At 40.8% G+C, this 16,887-nt stretch overlaps 1 protein-coding gene across 2 annotated transcripts in view; it reads right to left on the bottom strand.

Annotated features, from left to right (window-relative positions):
* Positions 1-1,528: 1,528 nt before the first annotated feature.
* Positions 1,529-16,887, bottom strand: part of LOC124717273 (sortilin-related receptor-like) — a 230,660-nt gene continuing 215,301 nt past the window's right edge. Inside the window, exons 32-33 of one of the 2 annotated variants that reach the window (XM_047244086.1) lie at positions 15,098-15,112; positions 1,529-2,769 (exon numbers count right to left, since the gene is read on the bottom strand). In XM_047244086.1, coding sequence (XP_047100042.1) covers positions 2,708-2,769; positions 15,098-15,112 — 77 coding nt within the window. In that variant the 3' untranslated portion in view covers positions 1,529-2,707. The remainder of the gene's footprint in view (positions 2,770-15,097; positions 15,113-16,887) is intronic. The other variant, XM_047244087.1, reaches the window with a different exon arrangement.

Genomic DNA, 16,887 nt, shown 5'->3' with positions numbered 1-16,887 from the left:
CTTCCCATGCAGTGCACTTTTCATCGGGCCAAACAGATGGAATTCGAAATGTGAGAGATCTGGCTGTATATGGATGAGGGAGAACTTTCCAATGAAGTTTTGTGAGGTACTCTCAGATATGCAGACTTGTTTGAGATCTTGTGTTGTCATGGAGAAGAAGTTGGTTTGCATTTTTGTGGTGACGAATACACTGAAGCCGTTTCTTCAATTTTCTGAGGGTAGCACAATAAGCTTCGAAGTTGATTGTTGCAACATGAAGGAGGACAAGATACCTATTCAGAGTCACAAAAGGCTGTCGTCATTACTTTACCGGCAGAGGGTTGAGGCTTTTAACTTTTTCCTTCAGAAGAGAGGTGGTGCAAAGCCATTCTGTGGATTGCTATTTTGTTTCCAGTGCGAATGATGAACGTGCATTACATTGCCTGTGGCGATGTTCGACAAAAAAGTGTCCTGATCAGCCTCAGCAAGCAATTCTGCACCATAATCCTCTGTTGCTCTTGATGATGAGGAACTTAGCAGGCATACACCTTTGAGTACCCCAACTTATTTTTCGAAAGTAGTAAATCTGAACTAGAATTAATGTTTGAATATTAAGTGTTGTTGGCATATTCACAAATGTGAAGTAATAACAAGATCATGCACGAAAATTATTGTTAACAATTGAGTTTTCCCTTTCTTGCGATTATTACTGCTAAAGAAAAAAATTGTAGTGCTGATTAACATAACTGTGAATGTTTTGTTATATTATTTTTAATTTTTCACACACCTATTAATTAACATATAAATTTGCCAAACAATACTAATAACATGGAGCTGGTAATTATTGGAATCTCGAAATATGTGACTAGAGTTTACTGCAATACTTTGTTAAATTTTGTGGCAGTAACACAAAGCTGTGGTTTATAAATTTTTCTGGATAGTTTGTGAAATGAGTTTATTATTGGTTATTTTTGCATACACTATAATGAGTACATTTCAGGTAGTTTTTGAACATGATTTTGATTGAATGAAGGGGATTTTGTTTTGTTCTTCTGTGCTATCATTATCTACTGACTGTGCAAATATTAGTTCATTCACGTACTGTTGCATAGTTCAACCGAATTTTTTTTATCACCAAATGCCAAGTGTTCTGTTACAACTGTTGTGATTGGTGACTGTTGTTAGCGGCCTTTATCATCTATTACATGTTGCCTACCACAGTTGGCTCTGGTGTCTGCCATTTTCGCCAGACTGAGGTACTCACAGTAAACCATTAGCATGCTGCCACGTGAAAATCCCAGTGCCTTCTTCGTTAGCTCTAGAAATGGAGTGGCCTGTGTGTGACATGCAATCAAATGTGCTGATAGTATACATATTGGCTGCACTGTGAAGGGCTTCCATGTTAACAGCCGACACAAGGCCTGACAACAGCCACACGACTTTTCAAGCTGTTCCATCTGCTGCAGCGACGAGCGTTTCTTGTATCCAATACAGCAGCTAAGACTGGTGATTTACTAAAGTTCTTAAATATATTGCAAACAACACAGCATTCCAATTTGTATGTTTTATTGATTTTCATACATTTTAACACAACAAATGTAAGTCTTCTGGGTGAAATATTTACAAATCTACAAACTTAAAAGTGAAAGTGTCAAACATCAAGACAACTGACAGAGTTTCTTTGGTTATAACGTAAGATCAATGTAAGTGAAGTCACAACCCTTTCCTTTTTTTTAGTGGAACTGTAATGCCACAATACATCAAGTTTTAGATTTCAGCACTAAGCATTTTGGGAATAAGAAATTTAGACACACAGCAAATTTAGGAATCTGATACTTGGCTGTTGTGCAGATTATATAAACACTTGCAAACACTTAGAAGTGGCTCCCTTATAAAGCCAGTTGCTGGACTACTTACACAACATACATTAACAGCATTGCAATTGGATGAAAAAAAAATTAAAAACTTGTGACTGCACTGGCTCTAGAAATAGCATCACACAACAGTAATATGAATCTGTCTTGATACGCTCTCTCGTCTTCAGCATCAAAGCAGGCAGTAAGCCCACAGAAGTACATGCTGTCTCCAAAATAAACACACACACACACACACACACACACACACACACACACACACACACACACACACAACAGAATGTTCTCAAAATAAAAAAAGGTATACTGAAGATCACTTACAATTAGAAAGTCAATACTGTATCAGTTACTAGGGTTAATCAAGAATGGACAAAATTCTGGACAACAGCCTTCCACATGCAAAGCATTTGCTCACACAACTAAAAAGCTAAATTTTTCTTACAAGTAAACAGAAACATTCATCACTGTATAATAGCAACAAACAGTGGGTTCCCACACACGCTGACCATCTCATCAACATCTGCCCTCCGCCCTCCCACCTTCAATTGTAAAACAATATGTAGTCTCATTTTGTATACAAAATCACAGAAAGTATAAAGAGGAACCAGAAAGAAAACAGACATTATGTGCTAATTAAAAAGATATTTGCACCTGACATTCCCAGACAACATAACTGCATTGTCATTTAGCATAAAACTCTTCCCTCGAGTGCAGTACAAAGTTAATAAGAGCATATTTCAGTCGCATATGCATTTACAACATTTATAGACATTTTGTATATTATTACATTTAAAACATTCTTTCAGACAGAAATCTAATGATGATTCTGCAACTTTCTGACTGCTGTCACCACTTCAGGCAATCACGAGGGGCTCATCGTCTGAAAATCCTCTTATTGCGGGAGAATCATCCTCATCTGGAAGGAACAATTTTTATAATCAATAACAGTTTGCACTATTGCAAGTGGAATTGAGAAACGGGGTAACATTTCTACCTTTCTTGTGCAATGGAATAATACAATATGTTAGCTGTATTTAATTAATTTTATTTCATACGTAAAGTATTTCATGTATATAACTGAGAAACCAAAACAGTAAAATTTATTTTCAGCATATACATAAAAAAAGTCTATAGATTAAGTATTCTGACAGTAAACCTGCTCCATTTGTGATAAATTTGACGGAAATTTTATTCCCGTGCCTCCTTTTTCTTTTATTCAAGCGTATTACTTTACAGCCATATAATGAGTAGCAACATTCCTTTACTTGTAGTATGTCTGATGCTAGAAGGCAGAGGAGCATTCGCCCCCGGAATTAAATTATACAAAATGCGTCAGTTCTTAAGAGCCCCAGGTAAACAGCCTCTAAAATGTACAGGGAGGAGGGGGTCAGGTGGGGGTGGGGTGGGGAGGGGGGGGGGGGTGTCGCAACTCTGCCGTATATTGAAGACAGTACATGAAAACAAGATTATGAGCTTTTACTTATGGACTTTATATTGTTTCTATAACTGTCTTTGATGAAACATTGTAGATAGCTTGAGGGAAAGAGAACCGGTGCCCATTATTAGAAGAAACACAGGTCACACCTGTATAGAAGAAGGGAAGCAGAAGTGATCTTTGACATCAACCTGTTGTAAAAATTTTCAAACATATTCTCATCTAAGACAGCACAGTATCACTACCACAATCTCTACACCAACACGAGTGGATTTCGAAAATATCGGTCATATGAAACCCATATCAGGTTTTCTCACGTAACGTCCTGAAAGTCATGGATCAAGGAAATTCCTGAAATGCACCCGACTCAGTACCAACACTTATTAGTGAAAGTATGAACATGTGGAGGTCAAAGAAATTTTTGACCATACTGAGGACTTCTTGGTAAGGACGATACAGCATTTTGTCTGAGTTGGAGAGTCATCGACGGATGTACAATTAACCTCAGGCACATTCCAAGGAAATATATTTGGACTCCTGCTGTTATCTATAATGAAGTACTGGCCAAAAAACGCTACACGAACATTTAATCCAATTTTAATAAAACTTCAAGTTAAATACTTTAATAAATTCAGTTCACTCTTGTTTCAAGAAGAACTATAAAAAATTAACATTTTAGTCTTCAGTTCAAAATTAGCAGTTAACAACAGCAATAACTGTGCACAAAGTACAACATAATAACACATCACCATACACTGAGAAATACTAAGAGAGACCCAGAGTGGCCTTCTTACTTTTTGTAGTGACACTAACAAAACACATGACATGAATTAATGGTAACAATCAACATTAATTGCAGCAATTATCTTTAGTGATAATCATAACAGTTATCTACCATTACATTCGAACACACAAAAACAATGAACTACTTTTACAGATGGTCAGAATCTCTTAATCAAAAATCTTTCCATTCAGTCAAGTCATGCCTAGTCAACAACTGCTAACACAGGTGTTGGAGCACGAGTGCATGCTACTAGAGAGTTTAGAACATGCAGTGATCAAATTTTTAAAGATGGAAAATGTAGATTAGGTTGACTTATGCAATCATTTTACAAGCATATTAATCTTATATAGTTGGTATTCCTGAGATATGACAAAGTCTCACCTATATATGATTAATATATCATCTACATCTGACATACAGGGGGCATTAAGCTCATTTCCAGTATTGCTGAGTTACTATTCCAATTTCGGAGACCCTTGGCAATAATGGCACAACAACAATGGGTTGAGGCACGAATTGGAATCTGTATTGGTGACTGAGATGTACACAGGTCATCCGTGCAGGTGTGGTATCAGTAGTACCTAGTAAGCAGGAGACCCGGTTTTGAATCCCAAAACTGGTACAAATATTAATTTGTTGCTTTGGCCTACATCAGTGTCATACATTTACAAACAATTAACATATATTATTATGTCATTTACAGTGACTGTGATCCTAACTGATTTTGTTGTTCTCTCAATAATTCAGATACACGTAGTTTGTGCATCTACCACAAAAACCAATATAATGTGCTTGTGGTCATTGATACTGAGAGCTGAAGAGAAGACACTCAGGCAACAACAATATAGCTCTCTCTCTCTCTCTCTCTCTCTCTCTCTCTCTCTCTCTCTCTCTCTCCTCCCCCACACACCCCCACCCACCCTCTCTCTCTCTCTCTCTCTCTCTCTCTCTCTCTCTCTCTCTCTCTTTCCTCTGCCCCCCCTCCTCCCCCCCCCCCCTTTCAAGTGTTTTGCCGAGTTGTTGTTTCGGTTTTGTGCACAACACAGTTGAGTTGAAGTCCAAACATCAAACACACATACGTACCAGCACAACTCGCAGTGCTTGAAGAAGATGACTGGGTTGGTCAGTGAAATATTGTGCATAAAATGGGAACAAAACCTCAGTGTTACACTTGAAAGCACACTGACATGAGATGTACATCACTTGCACGCCCTTTACAGCACAACAGCTGGTAAACAATTCCGGTCATCAATGTAGACATTGCTTTTTGTAAGTTGTCTTTCGGAGCTGTGTAATGAAAGCACCGAGGTGACAAAAGTCACGGGACAGCAGTATGCACATATACAGATGGCAGTAGTGTCACATACACAACATACAAAAGGGCAGTGCACTGGCAGAGCTCTTATTTGTACTCAAGTGAATCATGCAAAAAGGTTTCTAAAGTGACTATGGCAGCACGACGCAAACTGACAGACTTTAGACACTTGGAACATTCTGTTTTGGAAATCACTAGGGAATTCAATATTCCGAGATCCACAGTGTCAAGAGCGTGTCAAGAACATCAAATTTCAGGCATTACCTCTCACCACAGATGACACAGTGGCCGACAACTTTCCCTTAATGACCAAAAGCAGCGGCATTTGCACAGAGGCGTCACTGCTAACCGTCAGGCAACACTGGGTGAAATAACTGCAGAAATAGATGTAGCACTTACATCGAATGTACACAGTAGAAGAGTGCGGCGAAATTTGGCAGTAATGGGCTACGGCAGCAAATGACCGACACGAGTGCCTTTGCTAACAGCTCGACATCACCTGCAGCGCCTCTCCTGGGCTCGTGACTATATCGGTTGGACCCTACATGACATTAAAACTGTTGCCTGGTTAGATGAGATCTGATTTCAGTTGTAACAGATAAGGGTAAGGTTCAAGTGCAGTGCAGATCCCACGAAGCCACAGATCCAAGTTGTCAACAAGGCACTGTGCAAGGTGGTGCTGGCTTCATAATTGTGAGAGCTGTGTTTACATGGAGTGGACTGGGTCCTCTCATCCAACTGAACTGATTATTGACTGGAAATAGTTATATCTGGCTAAATGGAGACCATTTGCAGCTATTCATTGACTTCATATACCCAAGCAATGATGGATGACAATATGCCATGTCACTGGGCCACAATTGTTTGCAGTTGGTTTGAAGAAGTTTCTGGACAATTAGAGTGAATGATCTGACCACGCAGATAGCCCGACATGAATTGCAACAAACATTTATGGGACGAAACTGAGGTCAGTTCGTGCACAAAATCCTGCACAGAAAACATTTTCACAATTACGGATGGCTACAGAAGCAGTAAGGTTCAGTATTTCTTCATGGAACTGCCAGAAAACAGGCACTACTGCGCATCGGCAGCTATGGTGACGTAGGAAGCTCATATGTTCATACATACAGGGCTATTACAAATGATTGAAGCGATTTCATAAATTCACTGTAGCTCCATTCATTGACATATGGTCACGACACACTACAGATACGTAGAAAAACTCAAAGTTTTGCTCGGCTGAAGCCACACTTCAGGTTTCTGCCGCCAGAGCGCTCGAGAGCGCAGTGAGACAAAATGGCGACAGGAGCCGAGAAAGCGTATTTCGCGCTTGAAATGCACTCACGTCAGTCAGTCATAACAGTGCAACGACACTTCAGGACGAAGTTCAACAAAGATCCACCAACTGCTAACTCCATTCGGCGATGGTATGCGCAATTAAAACTTCTGGATGCCTCTGTAAGAGGAAATCAACGGGTCGACCTGCAGTGAATGAAGAAACGGTTGAACGCGTGCGGGCAAGTTTCACGCGTAGCCCGCGGAAGTCGACAAATAAAGCAAGCAGGGAGCTAAACGTACCACAGCCGATGGTTTGGAAAATCTTACGGAAAAGGCTAAAGCAGAAGCCTTACCGTTTACAATTGCTACAAGCCCTGACACCCGATGACAAAGTCAAACGCTTTGAATTTTCGGCGCGGTTGCAACAGCTCATGGAAGAGGATGCGTTCAATGCGAAACTTGTTTTCAGTGATGAAGCAACATTTTTTCTTAATGGTGAAGTGAACATACACAATGTGCGAATCTGGGCGGTAGAGAATCCTCACGCATTCGTGCAGCAAATTCGCAATTCACCAAAAGTTAACGTGTTTTGTGCAATCTCACGGTTTAAAGTTTACGGCCCCTTTTTCTTCTGTGAAAAAAACATTTAAGGACACGTGTATCTGGACATGCTGGAAAATTGGCTCATGCCACAACTGGAGACCGACAGCGCCGACTTCATCTTTCAACAGGATGGTGCTCCACCGCACTTCCATAATGATGTTCGGCATTTCTTAAACAGGAGATTGGAAAACCGATGGATCGGTCGTGGTGGAGATCATGATCAGCAATTCATGTCATGGCCTCCACGCTCTCCTGACTTAACCCCATGCGATTTCTTTCTGTGGGGTTATGTAAAAGATTCAGTGTTTAAATCTCCTCTACCAAGAAACGTGCCAGAACTGCTAGCTCACATCAACGATGCTTTCAAACTCATTGGTGGGGTCATGCTGCGCCAAGTGTGGGAGGAACTTGATTATCGGCTTGATGTCTGCCGAATCACTAAAGGGGCACATATCAAACATTTGTGAATGCCTAAAAAAATTTTTTGACTTTTTGTATGTGTGTGCAAAGCATTGTGAAAATATCTCAAATAATAAAGTTATTGTAGAGCTGTGAAATCGCTTCAATCATTTGCAATAACCCTGTATATAGCATTAAGAGATCTTACATGATGCCATAAAAGAAACAAGACATCAGAGGATACTCCAAGAGCATAGGAATTTTGTAAACCATACTAAAATGCATAATTTGGATTAAAGGACACATTCATATGTCCAAATTCACAAGTAGGTAGGCCCCAATCTGATATTAAGCTTTCCAGTGCACTTTTGGGATGCAAATTTTCTTTGAGTACCAGTAGGCCTACTGCATTGTCTCATGTTTGGTTCTTTATTATGGCATAATGCCGTATGTGCCAGAAGATGAAAATGTGCACGGGAAATTCAGTGAACAGTTGAAACTAGTCAACGGTGTGGAATGAAACACTTCGTTTCTTATAAATTGACTGCATCTGTGGAAAACATAAGCCACATTTATTTAACAAACCGATAAAAATAACTCCATTGTTGTCGACTACCAAAAACATGAAAATTAAATAAAATCAGAAAACTGAAACTAACAACATATTTTAGCCTTCTGTAATTAATTGAATGTATTTTAATTTGATAGCTCCTGGCCACAGAAATCCATTTTGTTTTCATTTGATGTGTGAACTGTAAATAAAGAGGAAGCAGCAAAATCACTAAACTCAAACACGAGCCACTATCCCCCTCCCCACTACAGCCCTGACTGCTCTGGGCATACATGTATCTGGCAACTTAGACACTCCAGAAAAATTTTTCTGGGTAGCATGACTGCTTCTTCCTACCACTGCAGCCACACTTCAAGTAGTCAGGAGCAGAGAGTATTGTTCATACGCAACTCAACTGCACACGTGCCCACTGGCGACTGCTCAAAACGAACTTAATGTTAACGGTCATGACGTCACGCTCATCGGAAGCAGTTTGCTGTTAATGAAGTATTCCATAGTCTTCATCTTAAAGCCTTTGACACATTTTGCTTTTGGCAGGCGCTTGTGTGTGCACTGTGTTTTGTTGTTGTAAATGGAGCATTTCCTTTGCAAATTAAGTTCTAGTTTGGTTTTAATCTCTCGTTTCTGCAGTAGCGGGGTACAGTAAAATTCTTTGTTACCAGTCAAATTCACAAAAATTTAACTGAAACTAAAACAATGAAAAATTCCTGGGTTTTTCTCCAAGATAAAAAAATTCCCGGGTTTTTCCTGCGTTTCCCAGTTTTTCCAGAGCATATATGCCCTGTAAGAAGCATGCGTGTGTACACACCCTTGAGAGCTATGAAGTGTGGTGTGTGTACAATCATCTTCAAGACAACACACATCTGTAAAAGATTATGATAAATATCCACTGGCAGATATGAATCTGTAATTTTTATGAGGTTCTGTTAAATTACATGCCCCAATGCGATACTTATTGTTCCGTGTGCAAAGTCACAAAAAAAATGAAGAAATTCATTCCTTTCTACATACGGGATCACTCAGATGTTTCCACAAATGAAATTATGATGGTCCACGAACTGCTGCAGCTTCTTGATGTCTCAGAGTCGTCGCATACAGTATCATTCCAATGTCTTCCAAATATTCTCGAAATGAAAGAATCTATTTATAATATTATTTGGCAATCATAAATATGGATGCAGCAAAGACAAAATTCATCACAGATGTGTATGTCATCAAAAATAGTTGAATTTGTGAACTTTTAGTATTTTAACAAATTCAGATGGTTTCCAAATGTGACAAGTACTCTGCAAAAGATGTCTCAAAATATTTGAGACCCACATTCTGTCTCAGTGGCTAAGTGGTAAAGTGGTGAAGTGATAAAGTGATAAAATGCCACATCAAAGAACCAAAAGTCTCAGGTTTGATCCTCTGTCAGTCCTAGGATTTCTCTTGCTCACTTATCATTTCTTTCATCTCTGGTAGTATTTGTTTATGTGTGAAATCTTGAGTCGAACTATGGATTCAGAACTATGTTACACTGTAGATGCTCCTATACCTGTCTCAATTAGTCAGCTCAAAGGTCGGAGGACGGCACTGCACCTAGTAATGTAGTGCGGTTTTCAAAGCAACCTTCAGATTGGTGGCAGCTTAAGCTTGTGTTGAAGGTCTTTCTTGCGAACTGTTGGCAGTCCATGTAACTTCCACAGAAGTGCACCCCAGGCTCTCTCTGGCATTTGACAATTTCCTTGGGGAAGGAGGATGTATTTAAAAAGGAGTCTTTCTGACCACCTGGTCCATGGAAGCTAATCTGTCCCACAATCTATGGAATTATACACCAAACTGTGTAGATTAACAATACGTTACAGACCACATTTTAAAAAATCTCACTGTCTTCAGCAGCCGGGAGAACAATCAAGTTAACAATGTGAAGCTTTTGTACTGTGGCTCCCTCTACTGAAAAGAAACAGCTTCTTTTCAGGTTAGAATTCATGACAAATAGTGTCTTTTAACAGATATCAAATTGACTTCATATTAGTGAAGCAAAGATTTAAAAACCAAGTTAAGGACAGCAGATCATATCCAGGCTGTGATGTGGAAAGTGACCACATACTCGTTACGACGACGACTGAACTAAAATTCAAGAACATTAAAAAAAGAAGTACATGTAAATGGGATTTGACAAACCTGAAAAACGAAAATACACTGAAGCACTATAAACTAGAAACAGACAAGAAAACAAATACACAGGGTTGCAATGACATCCACAGCAGCTGGGAAAAAATAAAAACTGGTATTTTAGAAGCAGCACAAGAAGTAATAGGAAAAGAAAGGACAGAGAAAAGGAAGGAATGGATCACTAATGACCTACTAAATATGATGGAAGAAAGAAGGAAATTAAAAAATTCTGTGAAGAAGGAAGACCAAGAGAAATACAAGAGTCTGAAAAACAGAATCAACAGAGAGGCAAAACAAGCAAGAGAAAAATACCTTGATGATCTCTGTATTTCAGTTGAGGACAACATGAGCAAGGGAAATATCGACAAGGCCTATAAATGTGTGAGACATTGCTTTGGAGACAGAAGAAACAAGTGTAGGGCTGTGATGGATGAAAATGGCAATATGTTGGATGACGATGATGAAATTGCAAGAAGATGGAAACAATATATAGGAAAACTGTACAGCGGACCAGACCTGTCTGAAAACATCATGGAAGAAGAAACAGAAGTAGATGCACACAACATAGGTGAACCTATATTAAAGGAAGAGTTTGAACTAGCTCTGAAAAAATTGGAAAACAACAAATCGCCTGGTATAGACAATATCCCAGCCGAACTTCTGAAATCTGGAGGAGCAAAACTGAATCAGGAGTTGCATAATCTTGTTTTCAACATGTACGAGCAGGGTAAAATTCCTACAGACTTTGAGAAAAACATTATGATCCCCATTCCAAAGAAGGCAAATGCTACAAGATGTGAAAATTATAGGATGCTCAGCCTAGTTACTCACGCCTCTAAAATATTAACCTCAATTATCCTAAAACGCATAGAACAAAAAGTCGAAGCTACACTCTCCGAAGACCAGTTTGGATTCCGGAAAGATAGAGGAACCAGAGAAGCAATATTTGCTCTAAAACTAATAATAGAGAAACGACTAGATAAGAACCTGAAAACATACATAGCTTTCGTAGATGTAGAGAAAGCCTTTGATAATGTTAAATGGGATAAGATGTTTGAGGTACTCAAAAAAGTAGGAATAGACTATAAAGATAGAAAAATGATATGGAACCTGTACAAAAACGAGACAGCAGTTATCCGTGGACGGACAAAACAAGAAGAGGTGCAGATACGGAAACGTGTCCGACAAGGTTGCGCACTATCCCCTGTTATCTTTAACGTATACATTGAAGAGGCGCTGAAAAAAGCGAGGGAAAATTCACAGACAGGTGTAGTAATTCATGGTCAACGAATAGATATGATAAGATATGCCGATGATATAGCTGTCCTGGCTGAAAGTGAAGATCTTGTAGTCCTACTGAATAGAATGGATAAAGTTATGGGTGAAGAATATAATATGAGAATTAATAAAGCTAAAACAAAAGTAATGGCATGCGACAAAGAAGATCAAGTGAAAGTCCAAGTTCATGTAGGCAATGAACTGCTTGAACAAGTTGATAAATTTACTTATCTGGGTAGTAATTTTACCAGGGATGGAAGGAGCAAGGCAGAAGTGAAAAGTAGAATAGCTCAAGCAAAGGCTGCTTTTAACAAGAAGAAAAACATATCAACATCTAAGAGCATCAGCCTTGAAATCAGGAAAAGGTTTTTGAAATCATGTGTGTGGAGTGTGGCATGCTACGAGTGTGAAACATGGACTCTCGGGACAGAGGAAGATCAGAAGCTAAATTCTTTTGAAATGTGGTGCTATAGACGCATGCTCAAAATAAAATGGATCGACAAGGTCACAAACGAAGTGGTTCTGGAAAGAGCAGGTGAGAAGAGAAGCTTCTGGAGTTTCATTGTTAAAAGAAGAGTGCAATTTACAGGCCATCTATTAAGACATAAAGGACTCCTGAACACAATCATAGAGGGATATGTTGAGGGAAAAAGACCAAGAGGAAGACCACGACTGAGGTACATGGATCAAATCGTGAAAGATGTGGGATGTAACACCTATAAAGAAATGAAGAGAAAAGCTGAAAGACGCACAGAATGGAGACAAGCTGCCATTGTAGCTATTGCAAACCAATTCTTTGATTGACCACTACAGAAGAAGAAGTGTCTTTACCTGCCGTTGACTATATAGCATTGTTTAACACACTATTAATCAGAAAATAACTTACAAATTGTCACATAATTTTTCGCTACTGCAAGGACACAAATTGATCAAACTTGGCAGCCTGCCTAGTTGTAGCCACCTCAAGCATCCATTCAGTTTCAGTCCCAAGGTGAATCATCTACCAAATTCTTTGTAGTGGAAAGAAAAGCAAAAGAACCTTCAAATGTAAACCATAAAGTTGTCCAATCATTTTTTCATTGACTGAACTGGATCCTTTCTTTAACAGCAGCAGCACATGGAAAGTTGATGACAAAGGCCTGGACCATGCAGCCACAAAGTGTCAGGATATCTGTTCAGCTGTTAAGTGTCTGTGGCTACATGCTTCTTGACAAGATTCACAGTTTCTGAGGGAAACATACTGGCTATAATGTTAGTCTTTTACTCAGAAGATGTGTGAATATTTCTTAGTCAAGGTGTTATGAAAGGAATTAGTTATGGCTGTATCCCCAAGGCTTCACTGATATACCATATACTGAGAAAATATTGTGTGCGTGAACATTTTACAGGAAAGAATGGGAAGGTGGGAAAAAGAGGGAGAAACTTCTAGTGCACATAATCCATCCTCTTTTTTTTGCCCACCAAGAGACACTTGAGTCTTGCTGTCTCCTGAAGTGTTCCAGCACTTATGTAATAGGGCTTCATGTACACTCCTGAAAATTGAAATAAGAACACCGTGAATTCATTGTCCCAGGAAGGGGAAACTTTATTGACACATTCCTGGGGTCAGATACATCACATGATCACACTGACAGAACCACAGGCACATAGACACAGGCAACAGAGCATGCACAATGTCGGCACTAGTACAGTGTATATCCACCTTCCGCAGCAATGCAGGCTGCTATTCTCCCATCGAGACGATCGTAGAGATGCTGGATGTAGTCCTGTGGAACGGCTTGCAATGCCATTTCCACCTGGCGCCTCAGTTGGACCAGCGTTCGTGCTGGACGTACAGACCGCGTGAGACGACGCTTCATCCAGTCCCAAACATACTCAATGGGGGACAGATCCGGAGATCTTGCTGGCCAGGGTAGTTGACTTACACCTTCTAGAGCACGTTGGGTGGCACGGGATACATGCGGACGTGCATTGTCCTGTTGGAACAGCAAGTTCCCTTGCCGGTCTAGGAATGGTAGAACGATGGGTTCGATGACGGTTTGGATGTACCGTGCACTATTCAGTGTCCCCCGACGATCACCAGTGGCGTACGGCCAGTGTAGGAGATCGCTCCCCACGCCATGATGCCGGGTGTTGGCCCTGTGTGCCTCGGTCGTATGCAGTCCTGATTGTGGCGCTCACCTGCACGGCGCCAAACACGCATACGACCATCATTGGCACCAAGGCAGAAGCGACTCTCATCGCTGAAGACAACACGTCTCCATTCGTCCCTCCATTCACGCCTGTCGCGACACCACTGGAGGCGGGCTGCACGATGTTGGGGTGTGAGCGAAAGATGGCCTAACGGTGTGCGGGACCGTAGCCCAGCTTCATGGAGACGGTTGCGAATGGTCCTTGCCGATACCCCAGGAGCAACAGTGTCCCTAATTTGCTGGGAAGTGGCGGTGCGGTCCCCTACGGCACTGCGTAGGATCCTACGGTCTTGGCGTGCATCCGTGCGTTGCTGCAGTCCGGTCCCAGGTCGACGGGCACGTGCACCTTCCGCCGACCACTGGCGACAACATCGATGTACTGTGGAGACCTCACGCCCCACGTGTTGAGCAATTCGGCGGTACGTCCACCCGGCCTCCCGCATGCCCACTATACGCCCTCGCTCAAAGTCCGTCAACTGCACATACGGTTCACGTCCACACTGTCGCGGCATGCTACCAGTGTTAAAGACTGCGATGGAGCTCCGTATGCCACGGCAAACTGGCTGACACTGACGGTGGCGGTGTACAAATGCTGCGCAGCTAGCGCCATTCGACGGCCAACACCGCGGTTCCTGGTGCGTCCGCTGTGCCATGCGTGTGATCACTGCTTGTACAGCCCTCTCGCAGTGTCCAGAGCAAGTATGGTGGGTCTGACAAACCGGTGTCAATGTGTTCTTTTTTCCATTTCCAGGAGTGTATTTGTTCAGTGTTTTAAAATTTAATTTTCTACTACTTACACATATCACTAATTTTTATTTGTAAGTAGGTATCCCAGTTGCTGCATAAGTCATAAAGAATATTTAAGTAATAAGAGAATGCACTTTGTGACAAAACTAATCAAACTTCATTCTGCTTCACATATACATCAGCACCCACAGTTTTGATGCCGTGCATAAAGTAGTAGTAGTCATAATAATAATAATAATAATAATAATAATAAAGTTCTTCTCAAATGATGTGCTATTGTTTTTGTTTTGTATGAATCAAATGTCCAGTAAAATTTTGTAATAATATGTATGAAAGTGTCTAAATGAGAAAAATCTACGTACATGCCACAGAAAAAAAAGAAAGCTGTGGTAGAATGAAACATGGCTCTACTGACATCACAATTTTACAGATGTCAATAGCTATTCACTACAATGCAATACCTTTCAATGTAATAGTTTGCTTACCAATGAGAGCACCAACTAGAATAGTTTTTAGGAGGAGGAGAACAAAAAATTAATTACTCCTCTTAAATGACATTATGTACAACAGAGAAGTTTAACACATATCATAAAATTCTCACTTTGCCTTGCTGTCAAAAAAATATGCCTCCAATTTCTTAACAACCAACAAAAGAGCATTTAGAGCCTGTAAATATAATTATAGCACCAATACTGTTTGGATACGCCGTATAAAACAAATATCCAAATAGCCATCTCTAATGGTGCAAATGCTACAGCTACCACAAAGGCTCCCTTCTTCTTGCATCAGAAGTAAATAGCGCAATCACAAGTATAATAAATATTCTTAAGTTGGCATTGCAAAGTAGGGTAGACCACTACCCATCACATTGTAGAGGTACTGAGTGCCAAATGGGTAAATTTAAAAGTAGACTGCGGGACATTTAAACTGTCAGATTACATTCTTTATGTGATGTGCCATCAGGGTCCTTCCAGCCGACACCAGCTTTTCTGAGCTGCACAGGTGGGAACTCTGCCTGTAACGTGTCCTTTACTCCCATAATCCCTGTCTCCACATGCCTCCACCTGCAGCAACTTTACACACACCTTGTATTTCACCAGTGCACCTGCACAGTTCTCACCCCCTTCTCTGGTTCACCGAGCGAGGTGGCGCAGTGGTGAGACACTGGACTAGCATTCGGAAGGACGACGGTTCAATCCCGCGTCCGGCCATCCTGATTTAGGTTTTTCGTGATTTCCCTAAATCGCTCCAGGCAAATACCGGGATGGTTCCTTTGAAAGGGCACGGCCGACTTCCTTCCCCATCCTTCCCTAATCCGATGAGACCGATGACCTCGCTCTCTGGTCTCTTTCCCCAAACCAACCAACCAACCTCCTCTGGTTCTCTCCTTCCACCACCTCTCCCAGTGCAGCCACCTGACAGCCCAACACCCAGTCCCTATCACTTCTCCACACACTCCCAAATGCGTGTGCAAGGTCTACTTTAAATGACCACATCTGCCACTCAATACCCCCTAACGGGGTGTGTAGCAATCTATTCATATTGTATAAGGCATATTCCAAAACTAGCAACCGTTCGGTTATATACAAAAAAAATAAGCTCACGACGAAAGTAATAATGATGGAAGCAGAAGAAATGAATTTAAATTTGTACCACAGCTGGGACTCAAACCCGGGTCTTCTTGCTTACTAGGCAGAAATGCTAACCATTGAACCACCACAGTACTATGGTCAACATTGCTGCACAAACTACCCAAGTTGAGTGCCCTCCCAACACCAACTTCAATTCATATTTTCAGCTTATTTTCTCCCTACATTGTCACTGTTGCCAGGGCTCTCTGGCATTGGAATAGCACCCCAGCATTGGACGTAATGGGAATCTTCAGCTGAAGATATGAATCGAACTTTGTGTTGGGGAGGGCATTCGACTTGGATAGTTTGTGCAGCAATGTTGACCATGGTGCTGCAGTGGTGTAATGGTTAGCAGTTCTGCCTAGTAAGCAAGAAGACCTGGGTTCGAGTCCCAGCTGTGACGCAAATTTTAATCCATTTCTTCTGCTTCCATCATTACTATTGCAGACTTAAATGTCACATGGAAAACTTTAATTATAAGATCCATAAGATCATGACAAAAGGTGTCTATGGACAGTAATGTTTTACTACATATCTACCTTACTTTTCCTCAGTCACTGTTCACATCTGTACACTTTTTGTAACACTGCACCAATTTCGTAAACCCCTTTGCATAGAAGTCTGCCATCTGGAAATTGAACCAG

The sequence above is a fragment of the Schistocerca piceifrons genome, chromosome 9 (assembly GCF_021461385.2).
Source record: "Schistocerca piceifrons isolate TAMUIC-IGC-003096 chromosome 9, iqSchPice1.1, whole genome shotgun sequence".
In the NCBI taxonomy this organism is placed as follows: Eukaryota; Metazoa; Arthropoda; class Insecta; order Orthoptera; family Acrididae; genus Schistocerca; species Schistocerca piceifrons.
The sequence above is the reverse complement of the archived record's forward strand: the minus strand, read 5'-3'. Positions and strand labels throughout refer to the sequence as shown.